The 15,164-nt window shown below is 45.0% G+C and overlaps 1 protein-coding gene across 1 annotated transcript; it reads left to right on the top strand.

Annotated features, from left to right (window-relative positions):
• The first annotated feature begins 9,590 nt into the window (after nucleotides 1-9,590).
• Nucleotides 9,591-10,756, top strand: LOC123131157 (phylloplanin-like). Its single transcript, XM_044550891.1, has 2 exons — nucleotides 9,591-9,809; nucleotides 9,936-10,756. The coding sequence occupies exons 1-2, from the start codon at nucleotides 9,644-9,646 to the stop codon at nucleotides 10,274-10,276; spliced, it is 507 nt and encodes a 168-aa protein (XP_044406826.1). The 5' UTR covers nucleotides 9,591-9,643; the 3' UTR covers nucleotides 10,277-10,756.
• Nucleotides 10,757-15,164: the final 4,408 nt, after the last annotated feature.

Here is a 15,164-nt window from a genome sequence, read left to right as displayed (position 1 = left end):
TACTTCTCGATCTAGACTTATCTCCCCTATAACTGGTAATACTTTGCTGCAGCGTCAACTACCGATGAGCAATTAGTAAGTACAACGATGTCATTTGCAATCAGCGACACGGAGAGCATCAAAAGTTTAAGGTAAAACTACACACAGATCAAGTCCTTGTGCATACACGTGTGAGTGTACGTAGGTTTAAAGGCTAATCATGTGGCCATGTGTGCAGCAGTATGGATCCAATAAATAGCGTTCAAATGCATATGAGACATGGAGGATTTAGTACACCCCAAAAGAACACTGACGTACCCCTCTTTGTAAGTTCAGTTTGCACTAACAACTGAAACTATGCATGAAGTTCTTATTCCGGTTTACTCTTGACATTGCAGTCTTCATCTTTTACACCTGAGTGTGATGAGCACTTGAAGCCTAAAGTGGGTATGACATTTGAAGGACTCGAGGCAGTAGAGAAGTTCTACAAGGCATATGCACATGAATCAGGTTTTGGTGTTCGAATCGGACAACAGAAAAAGATTGATAATAACGTGGTCCGGACTAAGCGTTTCATGTGTAATAGGGAAGGATTCAAGTCAAAAGATAGTAACGAGACAGATGACCCCTTGAAGAAAAGGCGTAAGCAAACAAATACGCGATGCGGTTGTGATGCCCATATCTTTGTTAGACTTTGTGGGGACAACACCTACAAGATAGACTCATGGGTTGAGCACCATGTTCATGGTCTTGTATCACCTAATAAGCGGCATTTGATCAGATCGAATCGTACAGTTAGTGAGAGGGCAAAGAATACTTTATACACATGTCATAAGGCAAGCATTGGAACCTCTCAGGCATATAGGCTCCTGCAAGTTAGCGAGGGCGGAATTCCGAATGTTGGCTGCTCAAAGAGGGACTTGCAGAATTACTACCAAGCACTCAGGTATAAAATCAGAGATGCAGATGCTCAAATGTTTATGGCCCAATTAGCTAGAAAGCATGAAGTGAATTCAGCATTTTTCTATGATTTTGACGTGAATGATGCGGGGAAGCTATTGCGTGTGTTCTGGGCGGATGCCACAGGCAGGAAGAACTATAGTCACTTTGGTGATGTCATATCCTTTGATTCTACATATACCACTAATCAGTACAACATGATATTTGCACCATTTACCGGGGTTAATCATCACTTACAAAGTGTATTTTTTTGCTGCTGCATTCTTATCAAATGAGAAGGATGAGTCATACATTTGGTTATTTGAGACCTTCTTAAAAGCAAGGAGGGATAGCACCTAAACTCATCATAACCGATGAAGCCACTAGCATCAAGAATGGTATTGACGAAGTTCTTCCAACCACCGTTCATAGGCTGTGCATGTGGCATATAACGGAAAAGGTTCCAGAAAAAGTTGGACCTATGATTAGAGAAGATTCTGAATTTTGGACGAGATTGAACTCATGTGTTTGGGGTTCGGAAACTTCAATAGAGTTTGAGTCACAGTGGAATTCCATCATTAAAGATTTTGGATTGGAGGAAAATGAGTGGTTGAGTAAAAGGTTTAGCATTCGACATAAATGGATACCGGCCTACTTTATGGATATATCTCTAGCGGGCATTCTCTGAACCACTTCAAGATCAGAAAGTGCAAATTCCTTTTTTAACCGCTTCATTCATCGAAGGCTTGCTTTTGTTGAGTTTTGGCTTAGGTTTGACACAGCTTTAGAATGCCAGCGTGAGGAAGAATTAATGGCAGACAACAGAAGCATACATACCACCCCGCAACTATTTACGCCATGGACAATGGAGAAACAGGGTAGTGAGGTATTCACATATGAGGTGTTCGAGAAATTTCAGCTACAGGTTATTGCTGCTAGAGACCATTGTTGTGTTCAGAGTATTACACAAGGTGTGGGGGTACAAAATGTGACCCTGAGAGGTCAATCTGGTAAGATTAGGGAGGTTTGCTATGACATTGGAAGCATGACAGCAAATTGTTCGTGCAAGTTATTTGAGTCACTCGGTATTCCATGTCGCCATATTATCCAAGTATTGAGGATTGAAAACCAAAATGAGCTTCCTAGCTACTACATTATGAAAGATGGCAGAAAAGGTGCAAAAGGTAAAAATAATAATGCATGACAACCAATTTCTTATTGTTATTCCAAAATCATATGACTAACAACATTCTTTTGTTTTGCAGGGAGAATGTTTATGATGAACATGGGAACCTACTAGAAGAAAAACCCATGGATTCACTTGATGCGGCCACAAGAAAGAAGATTTCAGGTGTATGAGATAAGATGGAAGAGCTTATTCAAAAGGCGAAACATTCAGATGAAGTATTGGACTTCTTAACATCAAGTGTGATGAACATTGAGGCACCTTTGGACCAAATGATCCCTGCAGCCACCCAAAGCACAAGGCAAGAGGAATATGAGGCTTTTATTGGTTGTAATATTCCCACTGAAGTTCATATACATCCGCCGACTGATGTCCGTACCGTGGGGAGATGCAAAAGAATAAAGCGAGGAAAGGAGATCAAGGAGGGGGGTCAAAAAAATAAGGACAAAGAAGGCAAGGCAAAGGTCGCACGCTTGTGTAAGACATGCAAGCAAATGGTATTTCATGATAGTCGTAATTGTCCAAGCAAAAAAGAAAAAGGGAGTGTGACTGTGCAAGATATGCAGCCAAATGGTGCTTCCTGATATGGTCCAAGCAAAAAATGATTTTATCTATGTTATCATGTACACTCTGATGTACTGAATTATGTAATCGATGCGAATTTGTGTCGTGTCAAATTATAGTTGACTTGATTTCTGAGAGGTTTTGATGCTTGTCAAATTGCTACAGAGTATCAGACATATTTATCAATTTTAGACACTTTTACCAGCTATGCAAGCATGATTAAATTTCTTTTTAATATTAAAACTTGTACTGTGTGGCAATACTGCATGTTTATTTCCTCCCTTATTTTTTGATCAGACTTGCATTCCAGTAGAACATTGTGAAGTTTGTAGATGTTCAGAAACCGGACATAGCCATCCCTAGGCCACTTTTGTACTTCAAAAGCTTTACTGAAAAGCTTATGCTTTGAGCACATGACTGAGATGGTCACCTGTTTTACTAACGCATAACTGAATTAGTCAGTAGCCTTCTTGGCAACAGCAAAGATGACATTTTATTTTACAAAATGCCAAGCAAACTAACAGGGAAAAGCTCAACCAGAGCCTCTGATCTGAACCCGCTACTGCCATTCATTATGCTGCAAATATTGATACAGTTTACTTGATACGGTCATTTGCACTAATAATGTGCATGTCAGTCGGCCGAATGCAACAGGACAGTACTTGCACAAGTACAGCTGTTGCTGAGTACAGCCTACGTCCTGGAAACGAGACGCTACAACTTCCTATGAAGGAATCATCTCGGTCGGGGTAGACCATCCAGGAAGATAGCGCCTGATATGAGAGGCTTCGTCACCGGAGCCGAACGACGACAGTTTGTCATGGCCTGGCCGTCGAGACAACTGCCTGGGCCGCTTCGTCGCCGGCGGCGAACAACGTCAGTTCGTCATAGACTCGCTGTCGAGACGTCCGCCTGGTTCGCTTTGTCACCGGCGCCAAACAACGTCGGGATCGAGTCGGCGGAAATCGGAGGCACACGACTACAGCGGCGGCGGCTGTGGCGCAAGACGAACAGAAGCAGTTGGGGCGCTCCTGGTTAAAAGGATTTGGGGGGTTTTCTGTGAATGAAGATGGTTGTCAAGTTATAAAGCGGGCGTGTAAATGTAATTAGTCCCTAGGCTGCATGTGATGCTCAGGATTTAGATCGTGGGGTTGAAACGGAATGGCTACACGGACACACGAACTAGGTAGGATTCACCAAATATGTTGCCTATAAAGTTTGGCAAATAACCACCACCTATTCGGATGGATGATTAAAATATTCCCATGTAAAAAACTAGCTCCAAAAGTTGGCGCCCTCACTCGATTCCTCCCTTCCCCCCACCAAGCATGAGTGAAATGTGCTCATGTCTCGCTTAATTCATCTGACAACGAGAGTTGAGAGAGTCGGCCGTCGTTGACGATGCAAGCGAGACATACCATGTCCACTCGCTACAATTCTTGGCTTCCTCCTCTCTACCCTCTACACTGTACACTGTAGTACGCACCCACCGCCAAATTCCCTCGGTTCCATGCCGGCCAACAACATAAAATGCCAGTCCCAGTTTGTTTGTTTGTTATATGTGGAGTATGATGCATTTCTAGCTAGTTATATAAATTGTTATTTTGCTTAACTACATGAACATATTAAATGTCAGTGCTGGGACATATTTTATATAAATAATATAATTGTTCATGCAACACATTTCAATTGCGAGGAGTCATGTTTTCACAGTTTAGGTGCACACAAAATACTATTTTTAGTATCTCAAATAATAGAGTCGTATGGATTTCATCCGTCAACTTTAAAACAGGGCTTGTTTGGTCCCTCTCCACTCGAAACCATTCCGCTGATGATGTGTCTTTTTTGCCTAAATTGGCACATGACAGTCTCTCAATTTTGCCACATCACATTCTTCTCTGGCCATCATCGTTCTTACCTTTCAGGGTGGTTGGCATGTCAGGGTGTCGCCACTTCCTCTTGCGTTGGCATGAGGGCTGCTTCACCTCTAACGGTCGGCATCAGGTGGCGACGTGTGCAGTTGCATGTGCACGACGACGACTAGGTCTTCAATGTCGTCGACACCCGAGATGAATGGAGAGCTTAGACGTAATGCACCAACACCACTTTGTTTTGCATAAAATGATAAAAATTCAAAAGAATATTTTATAAAAATAATTGTTTGAGTCGGATATTATGTTATCACTTGTCCCCCTTCAATACTCCCTCCCTTCCGGTTTAGATGGCTCAAATGTTGCTTGGTTGAGATTTTTTGGTTATTTCATTTATTTTAGGTATTTTATATTGATTTTAAATAGCATACACAATATAGTACAACAACATTGTGAAAACACCCACCTAGATTGAGTCTACAACTCATACCCATGGCAGAGTCATTGTTGATCTGCCCAGAACCACATAAAATCATAGGACAATATGAGTGTATCACTATATTAAAGGCAACCAACATATATCGACACCATGGCAGTTTCCATGGCATGGTCTAAATTTGTCTCGGGAAGCGAGAAGTGGGAACGACGAGATCTGTATGATGGTGTCATGCGGAGAGACCTATGCCATTTCTTTGGTGGGGTCCCTATTTTCGAGCCATGAGCTTGGTTTGCTTCAGTGTGGAAAAATGAAGGTAGTTTCGTTTGCATGGGACTACATCGTCCACACATAAACCCGCTTTCGTTCCTGCTACTCCCCCTCCCCTCTAGGCCCTCTCCCCAATCTTCACTGCTTAAATTTTTTGGGCCTGGCTCCTACTTTCATTGTTGCCCGAATTTCATATAGAATTTTTTAGGTTTCACTCCCCGTTCCATTCTCGATCTAATTATGTGCCGAAATATTTAGGGTTTGACTGTCATTTTTTCTCCCGCCTAAGAAATAGATAGACCGCTTTCACATAAAATAACGACCGAGCATGTGATGGGTGCGCGTGCATGAGGCTATCTAAAAGTGTTGATAGAAAATAACGGCCGCACACCGTTTGTGTGCCTCCTGGCCTATCCGCTCATTCCACAATGGTGCACATTCAGCCTATTTCAAAAAAGTTGACAATTTGTGTGTGCAAATGTTTTTTCCGTCCAACTTGATTAATTTATTGTTTGAGAAAGAAAAAAAATCGATAGAAATGTGACCCCGATAGGCCGGCCCAAACGAAATTAGAGCATCTCTAAGAAATCCCGTATAAGTTGACCCTTAAAAACACATATAAGGTGCACTATGAAACATTTTTACGGTGCGAAATTGCCCCGGGCAGAGCAGACCTTATAAATAAAACTGTATCCCACTATAGCCCATTTTTTCTTTCTTTTTTTCCCTTTTCCCTTCCTTCCGTCTCCAGCCACGGCGTGCCTCGGCCCGGCGCCGTTTAAAAATTAATTTAAGGGCCAATCGAGTTTTACCGGATCTGCTAGGCGTCGTTTTTTTGACCGAAACTGTAAACACGAATTTTTTTATAGGTTTGACCGCTTTTAAGGGGTCTGCTAGAGATGCTCTTAGACCTCGCGTGATCGGCTCAATAGAGGGATCGACCTCGCGTGATCGGCTCAATAGAGGGGTCTGCTAGACGATGTTTTTACCCAGGTTCAGGCCCTCTCGATGGAGGTAAAACCCTACTCCTGCTTGATATGAGGGGTGCCGGTCAGTCCGGGCGTTTGAGGCCCGTTTGAGGCACCCGTCTGGGTCAGATTTTCGCGACCGGGTAGTAACCGGGTGGCCCGCCCTGGCGTATGAGGCGGGTTTGAGAGGTCCGGTTGTACATGCTCTAATATTTATGAAAATAACACAACTACTACGCTTTCATAACAGAAATATGATGAATTTTGAGACAACATAAGGATTGTTTAACAAACACACATACTTCAGTAGCCAAAATATGCTTATTTTTTAGACTATTCGTGTTCGGGAGAAAAATTATTACCGAGTGAAAAACAATGGATCCTCTTTATCTGATTAAATTTAATGTACTTGCCAGAAAAATCAAGTCATGTACTCCCTCTGTAAAGAAATATAAGAGCGTTTAGACCACTACTTTAGTGATCTAAACGCTCTTATATTTCTTTACGGAGGGAGTATGACATATCAATCCAAGATTACCAATTTCCAATCCATATGGCGTCATCATTTTTTTATGTGAATTGATACATGTAGAGTTCTTTTCAGAGTTTTTTTAAACTTTAATAGGACATGGTAGGTACCAACGTGATTTGATGCTTTGGTTTCAGAATATAATAACACACATATTTTATCAAAACTAACAAAATGAAGTTTCTAACATATACCAATCATAATTGATATGTCGCTGCATGATAAATTAGGAGTTGATAAGTTCATATAGCTTACATTTTCTTATGAGACATCACCGATTGACTATATATGCTATACTTGGTCTTCAATGTGTGCTGGCATAAACGTCCCATGCAAGTGAGCTACATAGAAAGTCAGCATGATTTTGATTAGAATACCCCATTATCCAAGAAGTAATGAAAAAAATCAATCCTAATACATTGATCAGGGCATATATATTATTACAGAGAAACCATGGTTATCTATATTGATTTTCCGAAGAAAACACCATGCTTCAATGGCAACATAAAGATAAATTCAGTGAGCTAGAAATCTATTAAGAGGCAAATCAATTCCATGCCAACAGAAGTAAAGAGTCAAATTGTACCTGCAATGTGTGATCGTACTGAAACTGGAGGTAGCAAAAATTATTTACAGGTTCGAGATAAATAATATAGATCTTATTTGTGATATGCATATGGCAATATAAGATTACTACTCATTACTAAAATAATATGAAAATCACAAAAAGGAAATACTATTGCATATTATTTGAAAGAAACCAACAAACTATAGATTATGTGGTTGCAATTGCAGGAAATTTTAGTTTTTCCTGTACATAAAAATTTTAGTACTTTTTTCTATTGATATAGGCAGCAGAGCTACTGTTCCTTCACTAAAAAATGCAGGAAAATTTCATATGGATGTCTTATATTGCAAAATCATCGATATGGATTCTTTTTGGAATACAAGAAAGAATTCATGAGTAACCAGAGTGCCGCATACAATTTGCAGTTAGAGAGCTTACATTTAGCATGGGTAACAAGTAACAACTTGCTAGAATGATGCTGATTTGAACAGATCAGTCCATGGGTCATTGACTGGAGTGATCAAGGAGATGCTGAGAACCATGGAGGAGCACAAAGTCACGATGTATATCAAACAGAGCGGCACATATCCTAGCGAAAGAGGGATGTGGTAATTAGCTTTGTAAAGCATGGTTGCATATACCACCAGAATGTGTATCAGACTTTGTAGTAGCTGAACGCCATTGATAAAGAACCACAAAGCCCTTCTGAAAAACAACTTAATTCCCGTCTAAGAAACATTTGCAGCAATAATCTGTGTCAACAAAAATAGTACAAGACATAACCAAGATATCAAGATCGAACTCGAGATCCAGACCAAGAACCCAAGAAAATTTGAGAGAGAGAGATAAGAGGAGGAGCTTACGGGTGGTTGCGCTCCCAATCCAGACCAAGAGGAAGAAGTCGAGGCTGTGGACCAGCAGTAGAAGGCCTCGATGGCAAAAGGGTTCTCTTGTGTGGAGCTCGGTGTTGAGCAGCGACAGGAAAGAGACGTCCGTCGTGCTGCTCGGAGACGGAATCCTCGCACACCTCCGCCGATGAGGGGTCAATGGCATAGGCTGATATGCACATGCCTGGCAGCAGGGGAAGAAGAGGTGGATGTCAAGTGTACCGACGTGGAGGACCTGCGGAAGGAGACACAGAGAGGAAGATGGGCTTCCCACCGCCGCCTCCTTTATGGCCTCTACACGAAGAGCCCCGTTGTCCCAGCAGCAGCAGTGCCGCCCCACCACCACTCTTCCTGTATGGCGCTAAGGGCAGGTCCGCCGCTGCGCTCCTTCCTTTCTCTCTGCTATCTCTATCGCTTCGACGACGGGCGGAAGGGACGGGATGGAAGGCATCCCCTTCCCTAGATCCAGACGACAAGGGACATCGGGTCACGAACTCACGATGCAGCTCATGGGATGGATGGCGAGCACAGGCGGCGATGATTTTCCTTCGAGAGAGACGGGATCGGGAGCGAGGGGGCTTGGGGAGAGATGGGGGCGTGCGACGTGTGTGTGCGCGTGTGGCGGCAGTTTTTTCGGCGATGGGTGGTGGGAGCGTGCGCTGGTTTTTCTTTTCATGCGATGAAGGGGAAGGACGAAGGGAGGTGTGGGGATTGAACGAGGTTGAACCATCACGACGTTCGATCCCCCTTTAATAGTAGAGAAGATTTGTTGAAGATGCTCTAAGACTCCCAACAGATCCAACATGGGAATGAAGTGCGTATCCGATCGACAAGGACATCGCTATAATTTCTCCCTTCTTGGCACTGTTAGGCACATGAACCAATAATTCCACACGCATGCACCAATCGTGCACGCCGTGGAATGGCATCCCACCGGATCACGCGCGCACCCTACGTACGCATGTTGTAGATTCTATCTATAGGTTGGTTATTCGTCGTAATAATCTGGCTATCATTTTTGCCAATAATAAGGCGTGTCCTCGCCCTCGATCGTAGCTCTCGCGATCAAAAATCTCTCTAGCTTGGCTTGGCATGCATGCGCTGGTGCTTTACGCTGCTAGTACTCCATCTCCATGCATGGTGCCCGTGAACTGATCGAGATTTTTTGCTGCTTGGAGCATGCGTTAATTTGGGCGAACTTTGGACCCTTCCTATGCCGACGCCGACAGCTACGTCACTGCAAGCACGCGCGCAGCGATTCAGTGAAACCAGAAAGTGTTGCATTGCGGCTACCTTGGAGTCGTCGTAAAAAACGGCGGCAACTTGGCCTCCTCGCATGCCTATAAAATGGGGATCCATGCAGCAGCATGAACCACCACACTCAACGCAGCACAACATCCTCACACAGTCACGCATACAACAAAGTGGTCGAGCGTGTCGAAGCAAATGGCAACCAATAGCCTTCTCCTCGCCGCTCTCCTCCTCTTCGTCGTCAGCCTCGTGCCGCGCGGTGCGGAGGCGGACAAGCAGCCTCCGCTGGCCCTCGTCGCCGGCGTGGTGCCATGCAGCGCGGGGAGCTCCATCAACGTGGCTGCGGTTCCGCCGTTCCCGAGTAAGGACTAAGGAAGGACCTCTCATGCATGCATGTTTCTTGCCTGAATATATGCCACCTAATGACTGCAACTGTTGTCCGGCCGTCTTAACTATCTCATTTGGCTTGATTTTCGGCTCCGGGCAGACGCCGTCGTCCACATGGTGTGCGGCGGCAGGGTGGTGGCCGGCACCAAGGCGGACGAGAGAGGAGCATTCACCATGAACATGGGAACGGTCACCTCGTCGCTGCTCGCCCCTCTGCTCGGCAACCAGTGCAAGGTGGTGGTGGTCACCCCGCTAGCCGCGTGCAACGCGTCCCTGGCCAGCGTCACCGGGACGCTGGCCGCACCGGTGCAGCTCCTGGGTGCTGACAGCGGCGGCGGCCTCGGAGGACTTGGCGGCCTGATAGGCCTCATCGGCCAGATCGTGGGTGGCCTCCTCGGCGGCATCCTTAACATCATCCCCTTGCCCTTCTCCCTCGTCTAGATGATTGGTACATTACATCACCGGCCGGCGCCCTTGTCCATCTCCGTCCATGGCACGGCTGAATTATAAATACGTAAGGAGAAATCAATACGTACGTATATAGGACCAACCTACCGATGGACCAACTATATATATATCCCCGCTTTATTACGTGTGTATGTAAATCTACTCCTGTGGTGTACGTGCTCCGTATGTGTATGTGTTACCGCTTCTAAGAGGCACATAAGTAAACCAATAGTATTGCGTAATACTCTGAGAGTGTGTCGTGTAATATAAGCGATGTTCGTTTGTGCAAAATAAAGCTACGTGTGTGATTGTAAATGTGATTGGTTAATTAACTGCTTATATATCAGCTTACTTCTCCGTGGCTCCCGTACAAACTACAAAGATGTGATTGGTTAATTAACTGCTTATATACCAGCTTACTTCTCCGTGGCTCACGTACAAACTACAAAGTTGCCTCTATGGCCTTGTACAATGCAAGATGTTTAGAGAGGTGTTTAGTACTCCCTCCGTCCAAAAATACTTGTCATCAAAATGGATGAAAAAGGATGTATCTAGGACTAAAATAAACCGAGTTTTTTCTTTAGCAACAATGCTTATCTCTATAGGAGAAGTGCCTAATTAAGCGTCTACACTATATAAATAAGCATTAATGCTTAAGAAAAATTTAATTTATTTCTATAAATACCTTCCCTAAGCACCTTGCATTGTACAAGGCCAACTGGCACCATGCAACTGAATCTTCCTTGGTCCCCCAAGTCTCAAAACCGGATAGTTTGGTCCTAAATAAGATTTTGAGCACGTTGACCGGGTTTGACCGCCACAAAATCGCCTGATGAACAGTACATCCAAAAAAAATCTAAAAATATTCAAAAAACTTCAAAAAATCGGAATTTTTTTGGGGGTCCAATATGCTTATATGCGCAAGGTGCGACCAAATTTTCATGGTCTTTTGACACTCGAGGACCTCGTGGCAATAAAAAATAAAAAAAATCTGCCGATGTATAGTAAATTCAAAAAAAATCTGAAATTTTCTAGGGTCCAATATTCTTACGTGTGCAAGGTGCGACCAGAATTTTGTCATGAAATGACATCGGACAGGCTCTAGGAAAACAACAAGTTTTGGCTATTTTTTTAGCGGAAATTTGTTTTTTTGCCACGAGCACCTCGAGTGTCGAAAGACCACGGAATTTTGGTTGGACCTTACGCATGTAAGCATATCAGACCCCAAAAATTTTCAGATTTTTGAATTTTTTATTTTTTTTTGAATTTACTGTTCATCGGACGTAGATGTTTTTGTGCCACGAGCTCCTAAGTGTCAAAAGACCACGAAAATTTGCTCGGACCTTGCGCATGTAAGCATATTTGATTCTTCAAAATTACTGTTCATTAGGCGGTTTTGTGGTGGTCAAACCCTGTCAACGTGCTTAAAATCTGGTTTAGGATTAAACTTATCCGGCTTTGAGACTTGAGGGACCAAATGTATATCAATATTTTTTGAAGGATCAAGTCTATACTTTTTGGAAACATGACGGACCAAAAACATACTTTTCTCTTTACTTATTTTCAACAAAAAAGACCCACATCTACTACGAAACTTTATAAGTACAAGGCAACCTAAATAAAAAAATTACATCGAAGGCCATGCATCATCAAACAACCGCTAACGCCGCCAGAACAAGTCGTCGACGCGCCGTTTTGTCACTGCTCACTACCAAAGCCGGTTTGACCTTGTTAATAACATTTAGCAAATCTTATTGCATGTACCCCGTCGGACTTTTGAACCCTCCAACTCTTGATGTCGCGCTCAGACGGCTAGAAAGCAGGAATTTATGCCAAAGCTCTGTCGACTCCGTCCTGGCGGACAAATTTGAGGAGGATAGGAGCCCCACCCTCCGCCCGAGCAAGGTACATTTGCCTACTCTGTTGTGAGTTGGCTACATTATTACATCAGCAGGAAAATGGCGTGAGCTTAGGGGTAGCATGTAGTTACTGGGTTGGTGCTCCAGCAGGTGCAGCTCCGGGGAGAGCTGGACAGCCATGAAACTGAGGATGCTGCGTCGTTGTGCCTTGGCTTTCGTGTTGTCGTGATTGGTTACCCAGAGGCAAAACCTACCGCCTCCATAGTAGCCGACCTCGGCCAATTGCCCGCGTGTTCTATATCCAGCGCGCCACAACTGCTCAGAAGGGTATGCTTCCGGCCAGGTCGCGACGACCGCCGGCGGCCTGACGTCCATGTCAACGGCGCAAAAGGGATTCTCATCGTAATGACCATCTAACGAAGGAATGCCGAATAGCAGCCGCCGACCGGTGCCGAGGAAGTCCGGGACTAGCACGCCCCTCCTGTTGATGGGCAGCTGCCAGGCGCCCTCCGCGCGCCACCGGCGGTGTGCCGTGTGATAGGAGAAGGTGCCCTGGTAGCGCAAGGAGACCCAGACGCGTGCGCCCGACACAAAGTAGGCCTTGACTTCCGCCCGGCGGCAGGGAAGACCCGGTGGGTCCGAGTCCGGGACGGCGCTCCAGGCCCAGCGACTGCCGCCGCCAGGGCTAGGCTGCTGCTGGAGAGTCTCGAACCAAATGCTTGGCGGAGATGGCGAAGAACATGCGGCAGCCCATGGGGACTAGGAACACCAAATGCTTGGCGGAGGTCATGTCGGGGCGCGGGAGAGCGCGGTGCCGTCGTAGAGCACGGTCCGTCCGTTAGCGCCGACGCCGGCAATGAGGTCGCCGCACGGAGAGTCCGAGAACACCATATACTCTTTGGGATCGACTTTCTTAAAGCAGACGGCGGGGTCGGGCAGGCTGAGCAGCGGCAGTGGCGGCGGCGGGCAGTCGACGTCGGCCTGTGGTTGGGGTTTCTCCTGGGAGGAGAAGAGCCGCCTGAGGTCGAGGTTGAAGAGGAGGTAGCCTCCTTCACTGTCGTCCGGCGCCGCCACAAACAGTCGGGTGCGGTAGCGCTGCGAGTCGGCCATGGCCATGTATCGAACTATCGATTGACTCCTCCACGATTGATTTCGAACGATCTGCAAACAATATATAGTCGTCTCTTTTCTGGAGTCCGCCTCCGGATTGGACACAAACTGTTGCCGCTAGATTAGAACGAGCCGTCGACGCCTCTCTTTTTTAGGTAGTTTCCGTTTCCGTACTAACGGGTAACGGCACCCGGAACCGACTCTACCCGATGAACTAGGAATAGGATCCACAGTGCGATCAACTTTTTGTTTTTTTGAGTCGCGGTGCGATCAACTTGGATAGGTACTCGTATATATCTATCCCTATAATCTCTCCCTAATAATCTTTCCCTAATAATAAATCATAAATTGACTCCGTGAGTTCACCGTCACAATACGCTTCCGCCTAATCACAATACGCTTTTACGATTATTATTTGCACCGTTTGAAGAGAACAGTAACGGTTTAGATTTAATAGTTTTTACGTAACACATATTTAACATGTATATGTGCCAGCACATTGAGTTGTCACGTATATGCATATAAGGTAAAAAAATTAAAATAGAAAAGTAGAAACTATAGCAGACTAACGGACACCTACGTCAAATTATCTGTACTAAATCGGAAACTTAGAACCATAGTCCATCACGTTTCATCCTCACAAAAAATACCTATCACGTTTTTATGTGCACCTAACGGCAGGGAGACATAAATTAAAAAACAACAAGGGAACGTGCATTACTTCAATCGGACATGGCAAGTCAAACGACCAAGCTGTAGCCAAATACGTATCAGAACTGAACACCGGTTATTAAAAAAATACAGAACACTGGCCAATATATTAAAACTGAACACCGGCCAGGCCATGTAAAAAACCTAAGCCCAATCCAAAAAAAAAGGCCCAACCACACAAGGAGTCGAGCGTGTGTGGGCTGTGGCCGGAGGCTGTGTGGAGCTGCTGAATGATGCTGTACGGCAACGATTCTGCAGAGCCACAATGTTAATTGGAGCCAAGTCGTTCATAAATTTGGACCTCAGGCTACAATGAGACAAAAATAAGAAAAATATATTCAAAACTGACAATGAAATAATTTAATACTGTGAAATAATTTATTATAATTTAGTATCGCCTAATAACAAATCTATACGTATCTCAAATATATCAATATATACGTGTGGAACTAGGGTCACTAAAGCATTCGCAAAATGCAATTCCGGCAAGCCTCTGTCTGTCGTAAGCAAAAAATTGAACCAAAAGAAAGACAAACCAAGTCACACAAATTTGGAGCTCGAAGCCAAAAAAGATTGTAAAATATATATAAAGCATATTAAAAATGTTTACATTTTTTGAAAAGAGATTTCAACCTTATTTTCGGATATCATTATGACAAGATTTACACCCAAGCTGAATACATGTATATATAAGTGTGGACTAACTCCCGATGGCGCGCGGATCTGTTCGTCATCTTGCGGTGGAGGCAGCAAGCAAGAGCACACGAGATAATGGACGCGAGCCCCACAGACGGTTCTACTGCCCCATGAACTGCATGTCAATTGCCAGCGGGAGAAGGGATTGAAACCGCGGGCCTCGGACAGCGGCGCCGTTGCTCCAGGCCATGCTCCAGGTCCAGGCCATGTCCAGACCAAAGATACGGCTGAACGGCGAGCTCGACGGCTGCTGGGTATGATGTAGGGTGGAGGCAACCGAGCATCATGCACACGCAGCAGCTCCTCGCCATGGGCTCGCGCTATCCTGGATCCAGCGATGTTTGGAGTTCCTCATCTAGCGGCAGCAGCAGTGGAAGGACATTGGCGGCGTGAGTAGAAGGGGCAGCGAGGTGCAGGGTGCACGCGGCGATGAGGCTCGGGCTGGGTGACCGTGAGTTTGACGCGGTCGTCAGGGACGGCGGGTTGGGGCGGTGCAAGACGCCAGG

This window comes from Triticum aestivum, chromosome 6A (genome assembly GCF_018294505.1).
Source record: "Triticum aestivum cultivar Chinese Spring chromosome 6A, IWGSC CS RefSeq v2.1, whole genome shotgun sequence".
Lineage (NCBI taxonomy): Eukaryota > Viridiplantae > Streptophyta > Magnoliopsida > Poales > Poaceae > Triticum > Triticum aestivum.
The sequence above is the reverse complement of the archived record's forward strand: the minus strand, read 5'-3'. Positions and strand labels throughout refer to the sequence as shown.